The 16840-nt window shown below is 43.4% G+C and overlaps 1 protein-coding gene across 3 annotated transcripts in view; it reads left to right on the forward strand.

Annotated features, from left to right (window-relative positions):
- MAG (myelin associated glycoprotein) overlaps positions 1 to 16840 on the forward strand; it is a 124951-nt gene that overhangs the window by 86218 nt on the left and 21893 nt on the right. For all 3 annotated transcript variants that reach the window (XM_073601722.1, XM_073601724.1, XM_073601723.1), the window contains exons 3-8: positions 1013 to 1088; positions 3726 to 4094; positions 5516 to 5812; positions 7957 to 8214; positions 10470 to 10730; positions 12840 to 13127. In XM_073601722.1, the coding sequence (XP_073457823.1) occupies positions 1040 to 1088; positions 3726 to 4094; positions 5516 to 5812; positions 7957 to 8214; positions 10470 to 10730; positions 12840 to 13127 (1522 nt within the window). In that variant the 5' untranslated portion in view covers positions 1013 to 1039. The remainder of the gene's footprint in view (positions 1 to 1012; positions 1089 to 3725; positions 4095 to 5515; positions 5813 to 7956; positions 8215 to 10469; positions 10731 to 12839; positions 13128 to 16840) is intronic.

A 16840-nucleotide genomic window follows, 5' to 3' on the forward strand; every position in this document is an offset into this window, starting at 1 on the left:
TTCCTTTCCTTTTATTATTTTTCCTTTTCTTTCCCTTCCTTTGTTTTCCTTTCCTTTCCAATTCCTTTCCCATTCCTATCCTTTCTATTCCTACCCTTTATTTTCTTTCCTTTTCATTCCTTTCCTTCTTCTTTTGTTTATTTTATTTCCTTTTCCTTTGCATTCCTTTCCTTTTCCTTTCATTTATTTCCATTTCATTTTCTTTTATTTTGTTTCCCTTTCCTTTATTTCCCTTTCTTTCTTTTCATGTATTTCCTTTCCTCGCCTTCCCTTACCTTTCCTTTCCATTCCATTATTTCATTTTCTTTTCTTTTTTTCCTTTCCTTTCATTTGTTTCCATTCCTTATGTTTCCTTTCCTTTCCTTTATTTCCTTTCCCTTCCTTTGTTTTCATTTCCTGTCCTTTCCCATTCTTTTCCTTTCCATTCCTGACCTTTACTTTATTTCCTTTTACATTCATTACCTTCCTTTCCTTTAATTGAATTCCCTTTCTTTAATTCATTTCCTTTTCCTTTACTTCCTTTTCCTTCCCTTCCCTTTTTTCCTTTATTTCCTTTTCTTTTTTTCCTTTCCTTTATTTCCTTTCTCATCCTTTCCTTTCATTTATTTCCCTTTCTTATATATCATTTCCTTTCCTTTATTTCTTTTCCTTTCCTTTGTTTTCATTTCCGGTCCTTTACTTTCCATCCTTAACCTTTCTTTTCTTTCCTTTTCATACCTTTCCTTCTCCTTTTGTTTATTTTATTTCCTTTCTATTCCTTTCATTTTCCTTTCATTATTTCAATTTCATTTTCTTTTCCTTTATTTCCCTTCCTTTCATTTTTTTCCTTTCCTTTTCTTTTTTTCCTTTCCTTTATTTCCTTTCCTTTCCTTTATTTCCTTTCCCTTCATTTGTTTTCATTTCCCTTCCTTTCCTTAATTTATTCCCTTCCTTTCCTTTTAATTTATTTCCTTCCCTTTTTCCTTTCTTCTCCTTTCCTTTGTTCTCATTTTTCACATGTGTTTTATTGCAGTGAAGAAATTTGGACTTCCAGGGGAAGATGGAATGGCGGTGGAAATCATTACCTTTACTCTTCATTCTAATAGAAGGTAAAAACATTCTGCACCTGAACACAACACAAATCCCATTCACAAACAGATTTTATTCTTGTGTGTTTTTTTTTTAAATCTTATCTCCAGTCTTGCACAGTTGTAATGGCTCTTCTTCTGTACTGAAATGACTTACTCTGAATTCATTGCACACTGTGAGCTTCTCACCATATGCATTAGAAGCTACACCAAGCCAGATAGAGCCTGCATCATTTCCTGGCTAGAGGACGTCCAGCATCATCTAGGCCAGTGATGGTGAACCTTGGCACCCCAGATGTTTTGGAACTACATTTCCCATGATGCTGATGCACTCTGCAGTGTAGTTGAGCATCATGGGAAATGTAGTTCCAAAACATCTGGAGTGCCAAGGTTCACCATCACTGGTCTAGGCCTTTCCTACCCATCCTTGGCCCTGTCCCTAGCCAGCCTCTTTCATTCATTGGATGTCAGCTCTTTTAATCATGGAGGCTCAGCATCACGTGGGCGTTGCCTAGAATGGTCTGCATGCAAATACAACCTGCTGAGGACGCCCACTCCTCCAGATTGATATCCACCAATCAAGGCATTTTGATATTTGCATAACCCCTTCCAAGAGCCAGCCTACTGCTCGCTTAGGGGCTGATACTGAGACAGGGCACCATGATGTTTTCGGGAAGATATTTACAGCACCCTGCCTGCCCCTCCAACCAGCCATGATCTGTTTGCATTGCATAGAGAAGCACAAAGACCTAGTGATGGCATCACTGGGTCTGAATTGTGCTGAAAATGAAAAGGTTTCATTTAACCAGTAGCCGACCAGCCGCCGTCGTTATACCACGGCAGGTTGGCTCTCCTGGGCAAATCGGCGTAGGTGTACGTCGGCCACTTTAAGACCACTAGGGCATAGCTCCCAACTGTCCCTGATTTCGAGGGACTGCCCCTGATTTGGAGCAATGTCCCTCTGTCCCTCATTCCTCTTCATTTGTCCCACATTTTTCTCTGATCTATATATAGTTGTATATAAAATGCACTTTTTATCTATCAAAAAGTGTTTCCCAGCGCTAAACCTTTCATCTGATTTCTAAATTGCTGCATTTGTAAATTCCAAAAGCCAATATAAAGGAATACTAGTGGTAAAAAAAGCACTTGTGGTTTAACCAATCTTTTTTTTTATACAATTCTCCTTTAAGGGGGCGTGGCAAGGGGTGTGTCCTATGCCCGTATACTTTAGCTGCTAGGCGTCCCTCATTCCCTCCTCAAAAAGTTAGGAGGTATGCACTAGGGGCCGCGATGTCCGCCGGGCACCCGTGAGAGAGACAGAACGGAGGTCTGTCAATGTAAACAGACAGATCTCCGTTCTGTCAGGGGAGAGGAGACAGATCTGCTGTTCATACTGATTATGAACAGCGATATGTCTCCTCCTCCAGGCAGTCCCATCCCCCCCACAGTTAGAATCACTTCCTAGGAGACACATTTAACCCCCTTGATCGCCCCCTAGTGTTAACCGCTTCCCTGCCAGTGACATTTATACAGTAATCAGTGGCTATTTTTAGCTCTGATCGCTGTATAAATGTCACTGGTCCCAAAAAAGTGTCAAAAGTGTCCGATCTGTCTGCCGCAATGCCGCAGTCCCGCTAAAAATCGCAGATCATCGCCATTATTACCAAAAAAAAAATTATAATAAAAATGCCATAAATATAATCCCTATTTTGTAGACGTTATAACTTTTGTGAAAACCAATCAATATACGCTTATTGCAATTTTTTTTTTTTACCAAAAATATGTAGAAGAATACATATTTTATATTTTATTAATTTTTAATTTTTTTTATGGTTGAACCAGATGGACTTTTGTATCTTTTTTCAACCTGACTAACTATGTAACTATATTGGCCTAAACTGAGAAAGAAATTTGTTTTTTTATATTTTTTGGGGGGATATTTATTGTAGCAAAAAAGTAAAAAAAAAATTACTTTTTTTTTTTCAAAATTGTCGCAAATTTTTTTGTTTGTAGCACAAAAAATAAAAACCGCAGAGGTGATCAAATACCACCAAAAGAAAGTTCTATTTGTGGGGAAAAAAAAGACGTCAATTTTGTTTGGGTACAGCGTCGACCGACCACGCAATTGTCAGCTAAAGCGACGCAGTATACAAGAAAAAGAACCGCTGGTGTATAAAGATAAGGCTGATTGGAGTATTTTGCAGAGTGCTACCCCCGGCCCGTCTCCGTGGGAAACTTGGAAAGAAGGGAGAAATGGCTGCACTTCCAGGACTTCCGATTGCCTTTTATTTTGTTTCACAAAGATAACACCAAAGACACCAAACTGTGGTCACGTAGACGCATTTCACACATACATCTTGTGCTTAATCATGATTAAGCACAAGATGTATGTGTGAAACGCGTCTACGTGACCACAGTTTGGTGTCTTTGGTGTTATCTTTGTGAAACAAAATAAAAGGCAATGGAAAGTTCTGGATGTGCAGCCATTTCTTTCCTCTTTTAAAGCGACGCAGTGCCGTATCGCAAAAAATGGCCTGGTCATTAAGGGGGCAGATCCTTCCGGGGCTGAAGTGGTTAAAAACATTGCTAAGGGGGTAAGAGAGGAAATAGGGAAGTCGAAATATAATGCTACCCTTTAAACGGTGACCTCTCTTCTAGGTGCGTTGAGTAGACACTGGGCAGCTTGGATGCCAGCGTCCATTTCTGCTTTTAAAGACACTTGCGTAGCCATCCCATGTAGCTTCAACTATCCAGAAGACATCCGACCAACGATGATCCACGGCATCTGGTACTTCAACAGTCCGTACCCTAAAAACTTCCCTCCCGTGGTCTTCAAATCCAAGACCAGCACGGCGCATGAGATCTACATGGGACGCACCAAAATGATTGGGGACCTCCAGGAGTCCAACTGCTCCATACAGATCGACCAGGTCAGCAGTGAGCTGCAGGGAAAGTACTACTTCCGGGCGGACCTGGGGGGGTACAACCAGTACACCTACTCCGAGCACGCCAACCTCTACATACTAGGTAAGTGGCTTTGTTTACCCGGGGTTAACCCGTTCATGAACAGAGGATGCTGAAGCATCACAACCAAATTTAGGATCAACATTGGTTAACTGTAGAAAGAGGGAGTGGGATTTTTAAGGTGCAAATTAATTTGAAGAATAGTAAAAACTATGTTATATATTAAAAAAAATATATTTTAGAAAAAAATAAAAAATTGTTAAAAACGCAACAATTGGCAAGTAAAATCAACAAGATTTTATGGATACAGCACAGAAGGATAGAATTACCAACATGTTTCACCTATATATCGGGCTTCTTCAGGGGATGCTGTCCAGCTAGAGGTACAAGCCTTCTTGGTCTCTTGAAATATTGGTCAAATCGCTAAAGGGTCACAGGTATCTAATCGCATCCAGAGAACCTTGTGCTAAAGGTGACCATAGGAGGGATTCAAGGACCGAAAAACCAAAGTTCTGCAGTGTACTCAATGCCAAGGGACAAATTCTGTCTAGAACCGCCAGTACTTATTATTAATAGAACTGGCATTCAACAACAGCATGTGTGTGTTCCTGGGTTCCAGCAGCCTTGGTTAACTGCCAATAATTACTCATTTACTTTACATTGACTTATTGTAAGCGGAACTCCAGGCAAACAGCTTCCTGCTAAAGAATTTGCGTTTGTGTCCAGCCAGTTCTAAGATTTGAATGGCTCTGCTATACAGCCCAGCCAAGTCAGGCCACGGCTGAAGACCTGATTTTTTTTCTCTGCCGCAGCTCACTATGGGTTTGTTTTTCACATGCGGTAACCCTCTAAAAAGTGATCCGTGCTGGAACGCTTTTCAGATGGGGGTTGACGGGTGGCTCCTTACTGCCTGTTTTAACCCTAAAAAGGCTGAACTGAACCCTTGTGCCACAAATGTGTGCATGGCGCAACTAATTTTTCGGCAGTGCACATGTCTGTAAAAGATTAATACCTGCAGCATCAGCTCCATCTAATGGCCAAAGTATGGAATAGTTTTCTCATTTAGGTTTTTCAGAGAACTATACTGCATTTTGGCCACTAGATGGAGCTGAAGATCTATCGCTGTACCTCTGTAGCACTGTGCACAGAGAGAGAGGTTCGGTGTTATCTGCAAGCTGGAGAGGTTAGCTTGTAAAGGAATTTCTTCAGCTTTCAATAAAGCAAATGATTGGCTATCATGGTAATTAGATATCCAGGAACCACATTGATTGGTTCCCAATTGTTAGTCTGAGACTTGCCATGGTCAGTGACAACGTGGTCTCAGAAATAGGAGTGTGCACACGTGTGCATTTCTAGTTCACAGTTATTGCATTTGTCTAGTGGCACCTGTATCATAGTAATAAACTCATTGGGTCACACAAACAGTGTGTGAGATTGACGTTCTTCTTCCTTTTGACATCTTTGACGTTCATTTTTGCTTGCAGACGAGCCCTTTGTGGTCCAGCCTCAGGAAATAATCTCGGGCTCCGAGACGGAGATCACATGCTTGGTGGATGATAACTGCCCCGACATGAAGCCCACGGTGACTTGGATGGACATCGAGGGGCTGGAGCATCACATGGTGTTCGCCCGCCTGGAGGAGAACAATCTCTCTTGGAAGCAGACCTCTACCCTGAAATTCCTGCCCTCCCATAAGAACAATGGGCAGCGGCTCGGCTGTAGAGTCACCTATCCGGGCACAGAACTGGAGTATAAGGGATTTGTGACCATGGATGTAAAATGTGAGTTCACAAAGGCTTCCAGTTTTCCTGATTTATCAAGCTACAAAAGAACCGCGAAATGGCACTTTGGGCATGCTAAAAATAACATGCCATTGACTGGGAGGCCATGTTAGCATGCCTTAAACTCTCGTGTTTTTTTCACCTTAATGCATCCTCTGCATAAGGTGAAAAAACTTCTGACAGACCCCCATTTTACTCACCTGAGCTCCTTCGTTCCCACGGCGGAGACGCACTCTACCTCTCTGCCCGGTGTCTCGGCTCCTGATTGGATAGATTGATAGCAGCACAGCCATTGGCTCCAACTGCTGTCAATCAAATCCAATGACGCGGGCGCCGGGGGGCGGGGCCGAGTCCTGCATTCTGTGTGAATTTGACACAGAAGCAGGTCTTGGGATCACGCCCGCACCTTAGAAGAGCCTTCTCCAACGTGGGCACTCGATGCGGGGAGGAGCTACCACCCCTGCCGGGGGACCCCAGGAGAGGAGGACTGGGGCCACTCTGTGCAAAATGAACTGCACAGTGGAGGTAAGTATAACATGTTTGTTATTTAAAAAAATTTAAATAAAATGAGGGTTTACAACCCCTTTGAGTGCACTTTAAGGGCTCTATTTATAAAAATAACCCCTGTATAGTGTCTATTATGTGTTTTTGCTATGATCCTCAGTGCCAACTAGTGGCCATCATGCAGTCATTTCCTAGACTACTGCAGTCAGGAATATACCACATTATGGCCACTAGATGGAGCTGACAATCATAGGAAATATAAATATTAGACACATTATGGGGACTGTTTGTGTTTGCTGTGGGGATGCTTGAGGCATTTGCAGAGTAGACCCTAAAGTGTCCTGAAGAGCACTTAAGACATGCTAAAAGTGAAATGCAATGATATTGACCATATTAGCATTACTTAAAGTGTTACTAAACTCAGTAATATGGAAATAGGTAATCTGCCCCCCCTCCACAGTGCCCACAACTTATAAATCTTCTTTTTACATCTTCTTTTTTTTCTTCTTCTTTTGGCTGATCTGTATATGATCTGTATACCACAGTCCGTGATAAACTGCACAGTTCCTCCAGTGCTGAGAGTTCAGGTGGGAGGAGATTTCCACTGCAGCCTGTATACACGCCCACATGTGTGATGCCAATATCATGTGACCTGGCTAGCTCTGATCAACAAGTAAATGTTCTCTCCAGCATAAAAGACTCAACTGAGCATGTGCAGTTTGGCTACTGCCTGTGTGTTAGGTAGCCTTCCCAAGATAGACAGTGTAGGAGGGGAGGATCTGTGCTTCTTTTTTACACAATGCAGAGGATTAACCCCTTAACTTCCACAGTGAGTATAACAAGCATGCTATGCTGCATATACAGACTGATTTTACTGTTGTGGGTTTAGTAACACTCTAAGTGTCCTTTAACACTGCTTAAAGATGGCATCAAGAAGCAATGAAGACACAAACTGCAACAAAATCATATTTTTGAATATGGTGGGAAAGAGCTAGAACATGTGTCAGATTTTTATTGCTGCCTTTCTTCCTGTACCAGTGACCCCCATTTCCTTTATCTCTACTATGGTGTCACCTTGACAGGAAACAAGTCGAAGACCAGTTATCCACAAAAATAGCTGTTAGAGTCAGAAAAAGGTTAGAACCTCTGTCAGGTTTTCGTAGCTGTTTGTATCTTCATGTCATTGTAACCCCCCCCCCCCCCCCAACCCCTCATTTCCTATCATAAGGGTCTATTTACAAAAACATTTGTTGCATGAATGTCAGAAGCATTCATGCAAGCTGGACAAAATTTCTCTGTATTCTTTTTAATAGATTCATTTAAGTACTGTCAGTGCGATCTAGTGGACAAAATGTGAAATAGTTTTCTGAACTACTTCAATGAGAAAATATACCGCATTTTGGCCACTAGGTAGCGCTGATGATACAGGAATTAATCTACTAATAGGATTACAGTGACAATTTTGTTTAATAAATTGACGCCATAGTGTCACTGAGACAGGAAGTGAGGAAGAATCACCACAGTGGAAAGAAATTCTGACCCTTTCCCATTCTATCTAAGATTTATCTAGATCTGATCTTTTAGCATGTTTCTGGTTTGCTCAATACAACATGAGATGTGATCATTTCCACCTGTTACAGATGCCCCGCGGATCGTGGATATCAACTCGTCCACGGAAACCACAGAAGGCACACAGCTGGTGTTTGTCTGCGTCGTTGATAGTAACCCCATGTCACGTATTATGTGGCTGAAGGATGACGTGGTTTTAAAGGAAGATTTCACAGGAAACCTCACCCTAGAGCTGGAGTACGTAACCTACAACCATGATGGGGTGTACCTGTGCGCTGCCGAGAACGACTATGGGAGGACCAACAAGTCCATGGGGCTGGCCGTCATGTGTGAGTAGAAAAGAAGGAAGATCTGGGTGTCTATAATTGTATAACTCCTGGGCTAAACAGGAGGATTTCAGATAGAAAAGAATTTTGATATCTTGAATGGGTTGATCCTGTCCTAAGACTGTGGTATCTTCTCTAAGGTAGTTGTGGGATCTACTCTTAGGCAGTTGGGGTATATTCTGTTAGGTAGTTGTGGTATCTTCTTTTAGGCAATTGTGATAACTGTTCTTATGTAGTTGTGGTATGTGCAATTAGGTAGTTATGATATCTGTTCTTATGTGGTAGGTAGTTGTGATATCTTCTCTTAGGTAGTTTTAGTATCTTCTCTTAGGTAGTTGTAATATCTCCTCTTAGGTAGCTGTGATAACTCCTCTTAGGTAGTTTTAGTATCTTCTCTTAGGTAGTTGTGATATCTCCTCTTAGGTAGTTGTGATAACTCCTCTTAGGTAGTTTTAGTATCTTCTCTTAGGTAGTTGTGATATCTCCTCTTAGGTAGTTGTGATAACTCCTCTTAGATAGTTTTAGTATCTTCTCTTAGGTGGTTGTGATATCTTCTCTTAGGTAGTTGTGATAACTCCTCTTAGATAGTTTTAGTATCTTCTCTTAGGTGGTTGTGATATCTTCTCTTAGGTGGTTGTGATATCTCCTCTTAGGTAGTTGTGATAACTCCTCTTAGATAGTTTTGGTATCTTCTCTTAGGTAGTTGTGATATCTTCTCTTAGGTAGTTGTGATATCTCCTCTTAGGTAGTTGTAATATCTTCTCTTAGGTAGTTGTGATATCTGCTCTTAGGTAGTTGTAATATCTTCTCTTAGGTAGTCGTGATATCTGCTCTTAGGCAGTTTTAGTATCTTCTCTTAGGTAGTTGTAATATCTCCTCTTAGGTAGTTGTGGTATCTCCTCTTAGGTGGTTGTGATATCTCCTCTTAGGTAGTTGTAATATCTTCTCTTGGGTAGTTGTGATATCTGCTCTTAGGCAGTTGTGGTATCTGCTCCTAAGTGGTTGTGTTATCTTCTCTTATAGTTGTGATATCTCCTCTTAGGTAGTTGTGATATCTGCTCCTGGGCAGTTGTGATATCTGCTCTTAGGTGGCTGTGATATCTCTTTTTAGGCAGTTGTAATATCTGCTCTTAGGCAGTTGTGATAGCTCCTCTTAGGTGGTTGTGATATCTCCTCTTAGGTAGTTGTAATATCTCCTCTTAGGTAGTTGTGATATCTCCTCTTAGGTGGTTGTGATATCTCCTCTTAGGTAGTTGTAGTATCTTCTCTTAGGTAGTTGTGATAACTCCTCTTAGGTAGTTGTAGTATCTTCTCTTAGGTAGTTGTGATAACTCCTCTTAGGTGGTTGTAGTATCTTCTCTTAGGTAGTTGTAATAACTCCTCTTAGGTAGTTGTAGTATCTTCTCTAAGGTAGTTGTGATATCTCCGCTTAGGTGGTTGTGATATCTCCTCTAAAGGTGGTTGTGGTATATGCTCTCATTTATGCAAAATGTTTTCTCTTAACATTTCAAGTAAGGACCATTTTAAAATATGTTTCATATTGGCAACTAGAGACCAGTCAACCTTTTACAAGTTTCATTGGTTGTGGTTCAGTTAAAAACGTGACAGCTTCCATAATTTAGACTCTGATCCAAAAGTCCCATTGAACTCCCATTGAACGCTCTAGAAAGTGTGCATTACAAAGCAGCAAATAATCCAAAATTGTGGTTTGGGGAGCTCCTGGCAGCCCTCCCTGATGGGATCCTGGGGCCAAAAAAAAATGAAAAGTTAAGATGCATTCTGGGGAAATCAGAAAAACCAACAGCAGCTCCAAAACAATTCTACCAGGGATACAAAGCTAGAAGGGTGGGAGGTGGTGGCCCTGTCATTCAAGCAAAAGATGCCTAGGCAACGGCAATAGCAGTTATAAGGCAGAAACAGCCTGAGCTGTTTGGAAGACCAACCTGACGAAAATAACACTGCAATTTGGATTTGGATTCATGGAATTTGGCCGGCCTCCAACCCTGTTGGAATTTTGGGATTACCTCTATTTGCAACATTGTCCACATAAACATCCTGCCGAGGTGCATAAAGCATTTCATCCACTAGATGGCAGTAATGTTTGACAAGATATTGGCTTCTTAGTAATATGTTACTTCAGTTTATATCTAATAATGACCAGTATAACAGAAATAACTAAAATTTGGTTTGCTCAGGCCCATGCACAGTCTGCAATAGACACCTAATAACCATTATAACCTGAACATGTTCTTTTCCAGATGCCCCTTGGAAACCTTCGGTGAACGTATCGCTTGTTGCAATTGAAGGCGAGACGGTAACCATGTTCTGCAACACCCAGGGGAACCCCGACCCCATCCTCTCCATTGTCAAAGATAAGCAAATCCTCAACTCTGTCATCTTTGAGAATGAGCTGGTCCTGGAGATCCCGTCGGTCACCCACGAGCATGACGGGGAGTATTGGTGTCTGGCCGAAAATCAATATGGACACAGCAACAGCTCCTTCAACCTCACCGTTGTGTGTAAGTACTTCCGGGGAGAAGAAAAGGGTATTTTTGCACTTTTTTTTTTTTAGCATTTCATACCTAGCAGCTCAGACAGTCTCATATTTCTGGCCAATGAAAATGTGTGGGAAAGGGTGCTTGGATGCAGTTCACGCTTTCACCATGTGGTGGAGCTATTTCACAGAAGTAAATTGTGGTTGGGGTCTACATTATATAAATTGGTTGTGGATCTTTCTTCTCAGTTATGTGGAGTTTGTGGATAGAACTGCTCGGCATGCTCATCCCCCCCCCCCCCCCCACTCCTATAATTGGCTCATGGCTTTGCCCAAAAGCCTGCACAGAGCTTGTGGTAAAGTTACGGGCATCTCCTGCTGTGTCCTATCTTTAGTGAGGCTGTGGAAGAGGGCTGGGTGTCTAAAAGGGGTGCTGGTGAGAATGTTCCATATTACAACACCGGGACTGATCATGTGATGATGGCGCAGACCCTCCCACTTAGCACTTGCTATTAGCAAACTGCCCCAAGTTTGCAACCACGGCAACAGTACTCCGTTTCAGGATTGAACTGCTTAGCACAGAGCTTGCAGCAGAATTACAGACATCTCCTGCAATGTCCTATCCTTAATGAGGTTGTAGAAGAGGGCTGAGTGTCTAAAAGTGATGCTGGTGAGAAGGTTCTATATCAGTGATGGCGAACCTTGGCACCCCAGATGTTTTGGAACTACATTTCCCATGGTTCTCATGCACTCTGCAGTGTAGTTGAGCATCATGGGAAATGTAGTTCCAAAACATCTGGGGTGTGAAGGGTCGCCATCACAGTTCTAAATTACAACTCTAGGACTGATCATGTGATGATAGCAGTAGACAGGGTTGCTGTTAGAAATCAGAGAACCCCCCCTGCCGGCCACCTGACAGGCCCCTCCCCACCTCCCTGTCCCAAAGTGACTGAGGACATCGATTTTTCAGTCCCTTTCTCTGTAGCCTCAGCTGCACAGATGAATTAATAGGAAGCGCTCAGAGGCTTCCTGCGCATTCACAAACTGAAGCATAGTAAACACAGTTTACTATGCTTCAGTGATGAATGAACACAGGAGTGATTGGTATTGACCGCTCACTATGTTCATTCAGGAAAGGAAGGGGCCAGTAAATTACATATTTACTGGCCCCTTCCCCTGCTCTCCATCTTGAAACATCCCACTGAGTGCCCGCAGTAGATGCCGGCGGGAGAGGAGGGCAGTTGGCAGCACTGCAGAGGGAAAGGGGCACACATGGGGACCTGGACAGCAGATGGAAGGGGTGCATGTACTAGAACCAATCCCCCTGCAGTGCATCCGGAGGGGGAAAGAAGAGGAGAGGCTGGTAGCGCTGCGGTGGAAAGGAGCACATATGGGGGCCCAGACAGTAGATGGAAGGGCTGCATGTACCAGAACCAATCCCCCTGCAGTGCAGCCGGAGGGAGAAAGAAGAGGATAAGGGCAGCACAGCGGGGGGAGGCAGAAGAAGATTGTTGTCTGCAATAAGACAGTACAGCCGGACCTTCTGCTCAACAGATGCTCCCCTTTTGAACTGATGGGGCCCGGGCCCAGTACAGGAGGGACGGCTGTACTGCCTTATCAGTGGCCCTGGCAGCAGACCCTCCCACTTAGCACCTGCTTTTAGTAAACTCCCCCCCCCAAAAAATGCAAATTTCACTTCTATGCAACCACAGCAACAGTACTCAGTTTGTGGTTTGAACTGCTTAGTATGCTCCTCCCCCTGCTCCTGTAATTGGTCTGCTTAGAGCTTGCAGTAAAATTACAGGCATCTCCCGAACTGTCCTATATTAATGAGGCTTTAGAGGAGGGCAGGGAGGCTAGGTGAGAGTGTTCCTTATTACAACACTAGACAAGACAAGATAAGATAAGTTAAGATACTTTATTGCCCTTGTATATAGGATCGGTCATGTGATGGTACCAGCAGACACTCCCACTCAGCACTCACTTTAGCAGATGCATTGACATTACATTTCTCATTACCTACAGATCAGAAGCAGGTAAAAAACATGTTTGCAATGTAAATAATCCACCCAGAGAGGATTCCTTCTCAACAAATCTGAAGTTTTGAATTGAACTGTTTTTGTTTTTTTCGCAGTTTCGCCGATAGTTTTATCCGAATCTAAGTGCACGGTGACGAAGGACAACGTTCAGTGCATGTGCACGGTCAAGTCCAACCCCGACCCGTACATCATGTTCGAGATCCCCGAAAAGAACTTTACAGTTAGCGAGCTGAACGCAGAGTTCGTCCACTCCCAGAGGAACGGCTACACGGTGAGCAGCATCCTGACGCTGCAGAAGGAGACGGAGCTTCCGAAAGTCGTCCTGTGTTCTGCGAGCAATCTGTACGGCAAGAAGATCCACGAGCTCGGCTTCCAGGACACCGGTAAGTGGCGGCAGCTTCTGGTAAATATGGAGAGTCGCTGATTTTTCATTTCCCTGAATAGGGACGAGGGAGGGATCATTATCGACCCCCTTTCCTCCTGATGTTTTTGCTTGCCTGTCATGGCTATTAACTTGCCTCATCAGTGCCCATCAGTGCAGCCTCATCAATGCAGCCTCACCAGTGCCCATCAGTGGAGCCTCACCAATGCCCATCAGTGCAGCTTCACCAGTGCCCATCAGTGGAGCCTCACCAATGCCCATCAGTGCAGCTTCACCAGTGCCCATCAGTGCAGCCTCACCAGTGCCCATCAGTGCAGCCTCACCAGTGCCCATCAGTGCAGCCTCACCAGTGCCCATCAGTTCAGCCTCACCAGTGCCCATCAGTTCAGCCTCACCAGTGCCCATCAGTGCAGCCTCACCAGTGTCCATCAGTTCAGCCTCACCAGTGCCCATCAGTGCAGCCTCACCAGTGCCCATCAGTTCAGCCTCACCAGTGCCCATCAGTGCAGCCTCACCAGTGCCCATCAGTGGAGCCTCACCAGTGCCCATCAGTTTAGCCTCACCAGTGCCCATTAGTTCAGCCTCACCAGTGCCCATCAGTGCAGCCTCACCAGTGCCCATCAGTGCAGCCTCACCAGTGCCCATCAGTGCAGCCTCACCAGTGCCCATCAGTGTGGCCTCACCAGTGCCCATCAGTGTGGCCTCACCAGTGCCCATCAGTGAAGCCTCACCAGTGCCCATCAGTGGAGCCTCACCAGTGCCCATCAGTGGAGCCTCATCAGTGCCCATCAGTGCAGCTTCATCAGTGCCCATCAGTAAAGAAGAAAATGTACTTATTTGCAAATTTTTATAACAGAAACTAAGAAAACCTTTTTTTTTCCTCAAAATTTTCGGTCTTTTTTCGGTCGTTTAGGAAAAAAATAGGAAACCTGTGGTGATACCTTGTTTCCCCGAAAATAAGACCTAGCATGATTGTCAATGATGGCCGCAATATAAGCCCTACCCCCCAAATAAGCCCTACCCTGTTTCCCCGAAAATAAGACCTACCCTGAAAATAAGACCTACAGGGACTTTAACTAGGGCTTATTTGGGGGGTAGGGCTTATATTGCAGCCATCACCGACAATCACGCTAGGTCTTATTTTCGGGGAAACAGGGTAACAATTTCATATGGGTACAGTGTTGCATGACCGCGCAATTGTCATTCAAAATGCAGCAGCTCTGGGTAGGAAGGGGGTGAACGTGACCGGTATTGAAGTGGTTAAAGGAGCCCACTGGCCCCTCCAACCAAACTTGGAGCAAAGACCAGCAGACAGACCCAGTGATGACCTCAGTAGGTCACAAAAGATGAAATCCTTGCAGGAATGCCTACAGCATTTCATCCACTAGGTGGCAGCGATGTCTGACATGCAGCTGGGGAGATGTTGGGTTTTATGTTAACACATTAATCCCTGGACACATCCCATGACCCGTTCAATATAAATATTTAAACGGAGTTTGCTTGGTCACATCACATTAGCTTAGGCTCGTATTAGGATTAATTAAGATCTGAACAAACAAGCCACGTCTTGTTTAATTCCTTCTTCTATCCAAAATAAGGAGTTTAGAATTAAAGCTAAACTCCAGGCAAACAGCTGAATACACGGATTAAATACAAACTGTTTCCAAGCCAAAGTATTTGTACTTTGTCCATCCAGTGCTGAGATTTACACAGCTCTGCCACAGAACACAGCCCTGTCTGGCAGTGGCAGGGCAGAAAACCTTCTTTTTGTACTCTGCCGCAGTCAAGTAACACTTACAGGTCTTGCCCCTCCCCTTGCCTGTAACTGGCCAATGAATGGAGAAGCAGCAGACTGATAAGCTCATTGGTCTTTGGCTTTACACAGCAGCACCACTGATTGGCTCTCAGCAGGGCTGGGACAAGGGGTGGGCGGGAGGGGCGGCTGCCCCTGGCGCAATGGTTTATTACAGAGGTGGGGGGCACCCTGACCCTAACCCTAAGGCAAAGGGGGCGCAGTTTGGCATCTTTGCCCTGGGCGCTGGATGACCTTGTCCCAGCACTGGCTCTCAGTCCTGCTTCTCCCTCTCAATGCTGCTGTACAGGGACTGCACCAAATCAGATTCAGACACTGCTTGCATTTAGTGATGTAATAATAAGGACAGAGATGCAATGATTTGTGACTTTTATATCTGTTTGGAGTTCGGCTGTATTTTTTAAATATTTTTTTGGATAGTAGGAAAGGTTTAAATTCTTTATTTTATTTGCTATGTGACTGTCCCCACTGCTAACGTTTCCTTCCCTTCCTGTCCCAGAGGCACAACAGGAAGTGAAGGAAAATCCTTTCAGAGTGAGGAAAAAATCCCTCATTCACAAAGTGCCTATAGACTATGGTTGTTTTTGGCTGAATATGTTCATATAACAGTGATTAAAATGATCTGTCTTGCCATATTTTCTTTGGCTCTGTTCCACTGGAAACTCTGAAAGGTTTCACTTCCCGTTCTGGTAAACATCTGTCATGCCTTGGAACGCTCACAGGTCTATTTATGCATCAAAAAAAAAATTTTCTTAAGTCGAGTATTCGCACAGCCATCATGAATAATCCCTATATTTTTGCCTAATATGTTTATTAATATTTTTTTTTTAATGATCATCAGCTCCATCTAGTGGCCACAATGTGGCATTTTTGTTTTTGATTGTGGTCATTCAGCGAAATAATGCATTATGGCCACTAGGTGGAGCTAACGATCATATGATATATTAGACAAATTCCAAGGAGGCTGTGTGAATATTTTCTAACTGGACCCAGAAGAGGAAGTGGGAAAAATCTACTTGATGGGGACACAGCCATAGACTTGAATCTGGCATGTCCAAACCCTTTTCTCCATTCTTCTAAAATTGTGTAAATATATTGCAGCTTAGGTTGTGTCTCTGTTGTTGAGATTACATTACACAGGGTGGTCAGAATATGATATTTTTTCACAATACCTGTTCTTTAAAAGTTTAACTCCACTTTAAAAAAAAGCAAAAAAAAAAAAAAAAGGAAAAAAGAAAAATATGGCATATACAATTGCAACACAAGTTGTCATATTATTGTAATTGAATATTATTAAAAATCCCCTTACCTTTTCAATCTACAGCACTTTAATGTTCTTTAACCACTTGCCGACCGGCTCACTCTGATATACGTCGGCATAAGGGCTCTCCTGCGCGAACTGATGTATCTGTAAAAGCAGGATATCGGGCACCGCGGGAGCATGCCCGCGGGTCCTGCGATGTCCGCCGGCGGCCCGCGATCGCGGCGAGGAGAGGCAGAACGGGGAACTACCTACCTATGTAAATAAGGCGATTACCTGTTCTGCCTAGTGACATGACAGAGATCTACTGCACACCTCCCAACATTTTGAGATGGGAATGAGGGACACCTACTAACAAATGTATGTAGGCATAGGACACGCCTCCCTGCCACACCCCCTTAAAGGAGAATTAACCAAAAAAAAATTATTTAAATCCATAGGGACTTTTTTTTTATCACTACTATTCCTTTATATTGGCTTTTAAAATGTACAAATGCAGCAATTTAGAAATTGGATGAAAGGTTTAGCACTGGGAAACACTTTTTGAAAGATAAAAAGTGCATTTTATATACATCTATATGGATCAGACCAAAATGAGGGACAAATGAGGAGGAATGAGGGACAGAGGGACATTGCTCCA

The sequence above is a fragment of the Aquarana catesbeiana genome, linkage group LG10, assembly GCF_042186555.1.
Source record: "Aquarana catesbeiana isolate 2022-GZ linkage group LG10, ASM4218655v1, whole genome shotgun sequence".
NCBI lineage: Eukaryota > Metazoa > Chordata > Amphibia > Anura > Ranidae > Aquarana > Aquarana catesbeiana.